The sequence below is a fragment of the Chrysochloris asiatica genome, unplaced genomic scaffold (genome assembly GCF_000296735.1).
Source record: "Chrysochloris asiatica unplaced genomic scaffold, ChrAsi1.0 scaffold00168, whole genome shotgun sequence".
Lineage (NCBI taxonomy): Eukaryota > Metazoa > Chordata > Mammalia > Afrosoricida > Chrysochloridae > Chrysochloris > Chrysochloris asiatica.
The window spans coordinates 292,507-302,118 of record NW_006408686.1 but is presented as its reverse complement, the minus strand read 5'-3'; the positions used below and the strand labels follow the sequence as shown (position 1 = coordinate 302,118).

Sequence of the window (9,612 nt, the reverse complement as noted above, 5' to 3'; positions counted from 1 at the left end):
GCTGGGGTCTGGGAGGAAGCCGGCCCCGACCTGCGAGAGGTGCCATCCCCAGGGAGCAGTTTGTAGAAGCCCTCGCGGGTGCGGAACTGCGACTTGATCTCGGCGCAGTCTCCCATGGCGGCGCCGGGGCCCGAGCCTCCCTCCGCGCCGCCCGCCGCCATCTTGGGCGCCCCCCGGGGCCCGCAGCGGACCCACCGCCGCCAGCCGCCAAGCCCCTAACCGGAAGTCGCGGGCCTGCGCCGGAAGAGGTGGGGTCGTCGCCCGGGCGACGCCTCTTCGATTGGCAACCGGCTCAGAAGGCGGGACTAGTTCCGGCGGTCGCTGAGGTAACTGTTCAGGGCTGTGGGCGGGGCGAAAAGGTAGGCGCGGCCGACGACTTTCGATCGACTTGTGGTTGGCTGCGGGGGCAGGGCCCTCTGTGAAAAGGGGTGTGACCAGTAGGAAAGCACAAGTCCCTAGCAACGGCGCCCTGAGAACGCTTGCTTAGCAACGGAGGGACCAGTAAGAATACTTACTCCGTATCCTCGTCCTGCCATGATGTCCCAGCTGACCCTACGTGACTAGTGTTTCCTTAGACCCCCAACATACACCCTCCTAACATTCAGTGTGTCCTACTGACATCTCTAAGTTCCAAAATGACCACAGCGTCTCCAAATATTCCTCCCTACCCTCAATGATCCTCAAATCCCTGCTGACCCTAGTGTCTTCCCAACTTTCCAAGAATTTCACGGGTGTGGCGCTGTGGGTTAATGCGCCAGACTGCAAAGCCGTTTGAACTGCAAGGTCGGCGGTTCAAGCTCACCAGCCGATCCTCGGAAACCCTATACAGGGTCGCTATGGGTCGGGATCAACTCGACGGCATTGAACAACAACAACTATTGATTAACGCTAACCCCATCTCCAATATCACCATGATTTCACTGTCCTCAACAATCTTGCTGGGCTCTCCAACACCTGATTCCATATTTTCTCTGACCCCTGCAAATCCCCAGTGTTGCACTAGTAATCCAGTCTTACAATGAACATAACATCCCTTCCCTGATAGTCAGCACTCCTCGTTCTGCCATAACCACCCAAACCCCATGGCTTCCAGAATTTCTCAGCAAAATGTCCTGAGGTATCTCACATTCAGTAAGCCCTACATTGAACTTGACATCTTATTCCAAATTCTGCTCCTTTCCCGTGTCCCCATCTTAGGACTGCCATTTACCCAGGTATCCTCTTAGGCTTGTACCATTTCCCTTTATTCTCCATCTCCAATTCCTTTTTACATTCTACTACCTGAATTCCTGTTTCCTAGCCCCTTTCTCTCCACATCCCTTCCCTAATTCCTCCTTTCCTGCTCCATCCTTCTGGCATCAACCTTGTCTCTGGTCTCCCAGACTCTATTTTTTTATCCTTCTGCTTCGCATCTAGAGGAATCTTTCTTAGGCACAAATGTCATCAGGGCCCTTCCCTGCTCATAGACTTTCTGTGACTCCCTAGTGCCCATGGGAAACATTTAAGTCCTGAGTGATCTGGCTCCTGCCCACTTCTGTTTCCAACTTCACCTCTCACACTATGTCTCACCTGAAAATGAGATTTGAGATAGTATCCCAGCACTTCACACTCTCTCTCGCCCTTGGGTCTTTACACATGCTGTTCCCAGTGCTTACATTGCCTTTCCCCACTCTTTTCTTGACTCTTAAAGAGTCAGCTCAGGAGCTCTGACAGTCTGCTGAATGCCCCCATTGTCTGGGGATGGCTCTGTTTTCCTATATAGAATGTGAGCCCTGGGAAGTCAAGGTTCTGTCTACATGGTCCCCTCTGTGTCCCTAGCACAGGATTGATCTGTTAGAGTAACTTAAGTAGTTGATTGATGACTGCTTGAATGAATAAAAGAAATAGATGTGGTGAAGAAATTTGGTACCAACTAATATGGTGGATAAATGAATGACTGAATTGTAATGCAAACAAACGTGGTGAATAAATGAATGAATTATAATGCCACAGGGAAATTTTATTCAGGGCAGCTACCTTCCTTTTCTCCACCTGCCCTCCAGAAGCAGACAGAAAAGCAATAGTAAACAAAAAAAATCCATAAATAACTATGTATAAGAGAAACCTATCTATCTAGGTGGGGAGAGGGTTTCGGGGGCCTCAGTCTTCTACGTCCTCATCCTCATCTTCTACGTCCTCCTCTTCTTCCTCCTCTGCGGCGGCCAGGGCCTGCTCCTGAGCAGCCTTCAAGGCCTGCTCCTCCTCCACAGTGGGGTCATTCATCTCTATGATATCAGGGCCGCTGGAATACTCTTGCTGAATGGGGGCTGGCAGGGCTGGGTTGAAGTTTTCAGGACTGTACTTATGACCCCAGCCGATGTAAATGTTCTCAAACTTCCTGGAGGGCAGTAATAAACAATGGGAAACACCCCCCCACCCACACACAACCCCCCCAAAGGCCCTTTCTGGACTTTCATTGAAGGTGGCAGGGTGAAATATGCCACAGATTTCTATATTCATTTGTTTGTTTAACAAATATTTTATTGAGCATCTACTTTGTACCAGCCAGTATCTAAACGAACACCCAATCCATCGCCATCGAGGCGATGCCAACTCATGCTGACCCATGTGTTATAGAGTAGAACTGTTTCATGGGATTTTCCAGGCTGTGCGCTTTACATAGATCCCTCAATGGCACAAACAGTTAAGTGCTCAACTACTAGCCAAAACGATGGTTTCCAGAAGTGCCTCAGAAGAAAAGTCTGACAATCTGCTTCCAAGAGGTCACAGCCTTAAAAACCCCATGGAGCACAGTTCTACTCTATAAGTATGGAGTCCCCATGAGTCTGAGTCGGGATCGATTCCATGGCAACTCACAACAACAATCTTTGTGGGAGCAGATTGCCAGACCTTTTATCTGGGGGCAACCCTACATAAGTTCAAACCACCAACCTTTAGGCACAAACTATACCATCCAGGGAAGAAGCTCTGGTAGCGTGGTGGTTATGAATTGGGCTGCGAACTGCAAGGTCCGCAGTTCAAAACTACCAGCTGTTCAGCAGGAGAAAAATGAGGCGTTCTGTTCCCCTAAAGATTCACAACCTCGGAAACCCTGTACAGGGTCGCTATGGGTCGGAACCGACTCCACAGCACACAGCCACCATACTATCCAGGTACTATAAGCAATATTGCCAAAATCTTCTGTTACTGAGTCAATTGACTCCTAATGAGCCTATTTGGTATTTCTGAGACCATAAATCTTTAGGGAAGCAGAAAGTCTCATATGTTGTTGTTGTTAAGTGCCGTCGAGTCGGTTCCGACCCATAGCGACCCTGTACAGGGTTTCCGAGGGTGTAAATCCTTACGGGAGTAGAAAGCCTCATCTTTCTCCCGCGGAGCGGCTGGTAGTTTCGAACCGCTGACCTTAAGGTTCGCAGCCCGATTCGTAACCACTACGCTACCAGAGCTCCACGAAAGTCTCATATAGTGGGTTTAAACTACTGACCTTGTGGTTAGCAGTCCAAACCTAATCTATCTTGGTGTATCTGAGGAACTAAATTTTTAGTTTCATTACATTTTCTAACTTCCTTTGAGATTTCTTCTTTGATACATTGGTTACTTTACTTTGCAGTTGTTTCCTTTCCACAGTCTTGTGAATTTCCCAACTTTCCTTCTGTTACTGATTTCTGATTCATTCCACTGTGGTCATAGAGCAGCCTTTGTATGATTTCAATCTTTTTAAATGTATCTTCTCAAGAGATCTGTTTTATGACCTCTTAGATGTGGCCTATCCTGGAGAAAGTTCCATTAGCACTTGCAAAGAATGTCTGATTCTGCTGTTAGTGGATCGAAAGACTTTTGTTTCAGTTTTTTAATTTAAAATCACAGAAGTCAGTACTCTGCACAGTTATTAGAAAATGTCTAAGTGAAAGGATAGAGGGGGTAGAAGAGTGGCGAGAAGCATTAGAAAAAAGAAAACATTTAAGTATGTTTGGAACAGCTTGGATATATATGAATCTACCTACTTTCTCAAGTGTAAATTTGATGAAATGTAAACATAGGTCAAGCATTTCTGATGAAAATTTAGCTTCCAGTCAATGACACAAAACAGAATGTGCCTGAATTGTTGAATTGAAAACTGATGTGCTCTGGAAACATTTACCCAATTTACAATAAAAAGTTAAAAAAAAAAAATTTTGCTTCCAAATTGATTTGTACAATACATATGAAATATTCACCAGATTTCCAAAACTGAAAATATAAAAGAATGTAAACTAGCTCAGAAATAACTGGTCAATTATTAATATTCTGTTGTAATGAGAATATTTGGGATTTTTGTGGTTAAAAATGTTATTAAAATTAATTTCACTTGTTCATTTTTACCTGGTGAAAGTGACTGCTGGGTAATTTAAAATCACATGTGTAAGGAGTCCCTGGGTGACAAAAACAGGTAAGTGCTTGACTAATTGCTGAGAGGTCAGCGGTTCAAACCCAGCCCAAGGCACCTCTGAAGACAGGTCTGGTGATCTGCTTCTGAAAGCTCTCAGCCTTGAAATTCCTTTGGGGACAGTTCTACTTTGATATACGTGGGATCTCTCTGAGTCAGAATTGATTCAATGGTAATAAAAAATAAAATCCTATGTGCAGCTGCCATTTTATTTCTAGTGGACAGTTCACAATACAACAGTGAACAAATAAAGCCTAAAAACAAACCAAAAACCTAAAACCAAAATCTTTGCCTCATGTTTTTACTCTAATGGGAGGAGATGGATAAAAAACGAAGAGATATTTGATTGGGTCCTAATCTTGCCAGTTCAACTGTCCCTAGAATTGTATCTGGGGAAAGAAAGAGGAGTAAATGGAAGAAAAGGGAGGGAGCTGAAGGAAAAGACAATCAGACAGACATGGATGGAAAAAGAGGCAGAAAAAAAGTAGCAGAAGAATGAGACAAAGAGAAAGAGACAGAGAGAGGGGTGGGGGACTGGGAAGACAGAGACAGAGAGAAGTAGAGAGAGAGAGAACACGAGGTATGGGGCGGGGAGGGTGTTAGAGTTTGCATTGAAAAAGCAGTTTGATTTTGACCTGATTTTGACACCCTTGCTATTCCCGAGAGATGCTTTCCTCCAGGATTTTCACAAAGCTGTCAAATCCCTTCTTGCCCTGGTTCAGGAACCACTAGCCTCAATATCCCCTGGGAGCTAGTTAAAAATGCAGAATCTCAGGCTCCACCCCAGTGAACCACGCTCTGCACTTTAACCAGATTCCCAGGTGAGCCCTTAGCACTTAGGGCTCAATTCCTTCATCCCCATAGGACTCGGTCATTTGTTGTTGTTATGTGCCATGGAGTCGATTCAGACTCATATAGTGACCCTGTACAGGGTTTCCAAGTCTGTAACTCTTTATGGGAGCAGAAAGTATCATCTTTCTCCTGCAGAACAGCTGGTAGTTTCGAACTGTTGACCTTGAGGTTCACAGACCAATTCGTAACCATTATGCTACCAGAGCTCCTAGGACTCGGTCATTAGCCCCTGCAAACTCTCCTTAGCCTTACTTATCTCAGTTTACAACATAATATTTGTGGTGGTGGTGGGTATACAATGAAGGTTTGTGTCCCTTCTGGAAGCAGGCTCTAACCTGTCTTATTCATCATGGTATGTTTTGCCCTTGGATCTACCACATAGATGGCACAGTGACATTCAAGAAGCATTGGTGAAGAACATAATGGATGGTAGATGGGTGAATAGATGGACCGGTGGATGGAGTAGGGGAATGGAGGATGGATTAATGGGTGTATAAGATGGATGAGGTGTGTAATGGGTAAGTGGGTGGGTTGATGGATGGTTGGTTGAAGGAAAGATGAATGAGTGAGTGAGTATATGGATGGTTGGATTTAGGATGGAAGGATAGGTCGATGGATGGATGGACGGTTGTATATAGAGGATAAAAGGATAGATGAGTGAGTGAGTGGGTGGATGAATGGATGGATGGTTAAATGGAGGATATAAGATAAGTGAATGGATGGTTGGATAGAGGATGAAAGGATAGGTGAATGTATGGATGGATTAATGGATGGAGGATGGAAGGATACGTAGGTAGGTAGATGGATGGATGGTTGGAGTGAAGGACAGAACAGGTGAGTGGGCAGAACTCCGAATTTGGATCTAGAGAAATGTTTGTAAATTAGGGCATGCCAAAGAAGGAGTTTGACCAAAATAAGCATGCCTCTTTCCACCTTCTGGACAAAAAGAAAAACTGCCAAGAATGTGGTTAATGTATCAAGACAGCATGAAATCCCATCACAATTGTGAATCAGGTAATAGCAAATAGTACAGGTTCGTCGTTGAGATGGAAAAGCAAAGTCTATGAGGAACAGTCCTGCCCTCTGGTGGACAGCGCTGGTAAGTGTACCTGTAGCCCTAGTTCCCTATCACACTGCCTAGTTAGGGACTGAGCAGATGAGCTGGGATGGGTTCTTAGGGAGGCTCAGGAAGACCTTATCACTGACGAACAACTAATGGGGAATCTTGGTAGGAAAGATTCCTGCCTCCATCGGGAAATAGCCAATTGCCATCAAGTCTGTTCCAGGTCACGGTGACCTCATGTGTGTCAGAGTAGAACTAGTCTCCCTAAGGTTTTTAATGGCTGCTTTTTGGGGAGCACATCTCCAGGCCATTATTCTGAGACACTTTTGGCTGGACTCCGAACTTTCAATTCGTAGCCACATGTATTAACTGATGGGACCACCCAGGGATTCCACTCTGCCCCATGGAGAAAAACATTAAAATAATAATAAAAAAAAAAACCTCTTAAAAAAAAAAGCCATTCAGGGGACCCCAGAAAGGCATGCATTCCCTCAAAGAAGACACTCCACCCCTGTCAAGGTCACTCCAAAGGGGACTCCTTAGTCTTGTCTGCTCTGCACCTGATGCACCAGAACACCCCCGGGCCAGGGAACCAAACACCCAGATTTGAATCTTGGTATGCACCATGACCCAGAGCTAGTCCCTTCTCCTCTCTGACCCTCCACTTCTTTATCAAACAATCTTATTAGCTCAGATCTCCCATCGCAGCAACTGAAGCCTGAAAACCAAGAGCGTACGTACCTCTACTCTGAAACACAAGGGGTTGGAACTGACTGGGCAGCAATTGCTCTTTCTTTCTTTCTTCCTTTCTTTCACCCCTGGGAGCTTAGTAAGGGCACCTGGTGGCTCTGTGAGCTAAGTATTGGGCTGCTAATCAGAAGGTCCGTGGTTCAAACCCACCAGCCCTTCTGGGGAGAAAGATGCAGCTGACTTCTCTGGTAAAGATTAAATCTCAGAAACCCTGTAGTGGGTCGCTATGAGTCCTAATTGACTTGAAGGCAGTGGGTTTGGGAGCTGAGTGAGATTGTCAACCCTGGAGGCTTCCTGAAGTTGGTCCATCCAACCCCTGCCTGCCCTGATGAGTTGCCTAGCCCCCTGAAGATGTCTGTAGGTGCCTCCCCTGCTGCCCTTACATACTTGCCACTGGCGTAGGCGTATGCCCCGGGCCAGAGATTGGAGCGCACGATAGCCACAGAATACTGGGGGGACAAGCTGCAGGAGAGCCGGGCAGTCCAGGGCGAAAGGTGCATGATCTCTGTGGGCAGAGGGGCGGTGAGGACAGGGGTTCAGGAAACCTGCCAGACCTGCCTCCCCTAGTGCCCTGGAGGGAGTCAGAGAAGGAAGGGTGGAAAGAGGGAGGGCCAGCAGGGGCAAGAAGGGAACCGGTACACGAACAGCACCAGCATAGGTGCTAGAACCCTGGCTGAAGTCAGCGGTCTCCTTGTGAAGCTGCAGGAAGCCATGTGATCTGGCTGAGTCTCAGTGGTGGCACCTGTGAGATGAGCAGACTGACCTCTCTTTCTGGCAGGGCCACCGTGAAGTCTGGTTAACACCTGCTACATTGCCGGGCACCCTGCGAGATCCCCCACAGGGGTGATCATGATTCTACTCTCAGGCAGGCACCAGGTTTACGGAATTCAGGGTTCAAAACCAGCTCCTTCTGCTTCCTTACAGGTGCTTGATGCCCCACCCTCAGGAAATTCCTGTCCATTCATCCGCAATCCATCTCAAAAGGAGGTCACATCCCATATCTGTGCCATTACCATGTGTGGTACACTACTGTGAACACCTTCGTGAAAACTGGGAGGGGAGGCACCCATTTTACAGATGAGGAAACTGAGGCTACAGAAGTTTCTGACAAGGGATTATCAACTGGTAAGGAGCTCTGGTAGCGTAGTGGTTACGAATCAGCCTGCGAACCTTAAGGTCAGTGGTTCGAAACTACCAGCTGCTCCGCGGGAGAAAGATGAGGCTTTCTACTCCTGTAAAGATTTACACCCTTGGAAACCCTGTACAGGGTCGCTATGGGTTGGAACTGACTCAACGGCACTTAACAACAACAACATCTTCTAGATAAATGGATGAATGGGCCAAGCAGAGAGCAGATGTTTGGCATTGTTATTACGGAGTCATGACTGAGCTATCTTGTGCACATGTGGGGAAACTGAGGCTTAAGGAGTTGGACCAGAGGGTTGATGCACGGCTGTCTTGGTAGCCCCCACCCCACCCTAGCTAGTGGCATGCAGGGTGAGGACAGTTACCTGCATCTTCTGAGAGTGGGGTCAGGAGCGGGGGCCCAACTTCCTGCTCCACGTCTTCCAGCCCCTCATCCGCCTTCTCTTCCTCCTCCCCCAACTCCTCCTCTTCCTCCAACTTCTGCAAAGGGTTCACCCAGGTGCAGCGGCCCTGGAAACAGGGAGAAGGGTCAGAGGCATCCTAGGCCACAGAGCCCAACATGGGCCCTGGGAGGAAGCCAAAAGGCCAGATAGAACTGATCCTTTCTTTGGGGGCCCGGGTGTATATGGGAGGGACACGGTTAGTCACACAGGGAGGGGGGAACTGAGAGGTCTGGAACTCCTGCTTCTTGATGCCCACATGATCTTGCGAGAGTGGCTTCCCCCACTTGAGCATCCATCCATATATTTATCAAGCATTTAATGAGCACCTACTATAGGAGTCCTGAGGTGGCGCTGTGGGCTAATGCACTGGACTGCAAAATCAGTTGGAACCACAGTCAGTGGTTCAAGCTCACCAGCTGCTCCTCAGAAACCCTATACAGGGTTGCTATGGATTGGAACCAACTCAATGGTATTTAACAACAACACTATAGGTAAGGAGTCCTGGTGTGGCGCTGTAGGATAAGCCCTGGACTACAAGGTCATTTGAACCTCAAGATCAGCGGGTTCAAACTCACCAGTCATTCCTTGGAAATCCTATACAGAGTTCCTATGGTCGGAACCAACTCGACAGCACTTAACAACTACAGACAAGGAGTTCTTGTGCTGCAATAGGTTAAGGATTGGGCTACTTACTGAAAGGTCTGTGGTTCAAATCCACCAGCCACTCTGAGGAAGAAACGTGAGGCAATCTGCTCCACAAGGGGTTGGAACTGACTGGGCAGCAATTGCTCTTTTTTTCTTTCTTCCTTTCTTTCACCCCTGGGAGCTTAGTAAGGACACCTGGTGGCTCTGTGAGCTAAGTATTGGGCTGCTAATCAGAAGGTCCGTGGTTCAAACCCACCAGCCCTTCTGGGGAGAAAGATGCAGCTGAC

The 9,612-nt window shown here is 47.5% G+C and overlaps 2 protein-coding genes across 2 annotated transcripts in view; both read right to left on the bottom strand.

Annotated features, from left to right (window-relative positions):
* Window positions 1-161, bottom strand: part of DMWD (dystrophia myotonica, WD repeat containing) — a 6,271-nt gene extending 6,110 nt beyond the window's left edge. Inside the window, exon 1 of the mRNA XM_006871470.1 lies at window positions 2-161. Coding sequence (XP_006871532.1) covers window positions 2-161 — 160 coding nt within the window. The remainder of the gene's footprint in view (window position 1) is intronic.
* Window positions 162-2,139: 1,978 nt separating this feature from the next.
* Window positions 2,140-9,612, bottom strand: part of RSPH6A (radial spoke head 6 homolog A (Chlamydomonas)) — a 24,363-nt gene continuing 16,890 nt past the window's right edge. The window contains exons 4-6 of the mRNA XM_006871469.1: window positions 8,603-8,747; window positions 7,479-7,596; window positions 2,140-2,377 (exon numbers count right to left, since the gene is read on the bottom strand). Coding sequence (XP_006871531.1) covers window positions 2,140-2,377; window positions 7,479-7,596; window positions 8,603-8,747 — 501 coding nt within the window. The remainder of the gene's footprint in view (window positions 2,378-7,478; window positions 7,597-8,602; window positions 8,748-9,612) is intronic.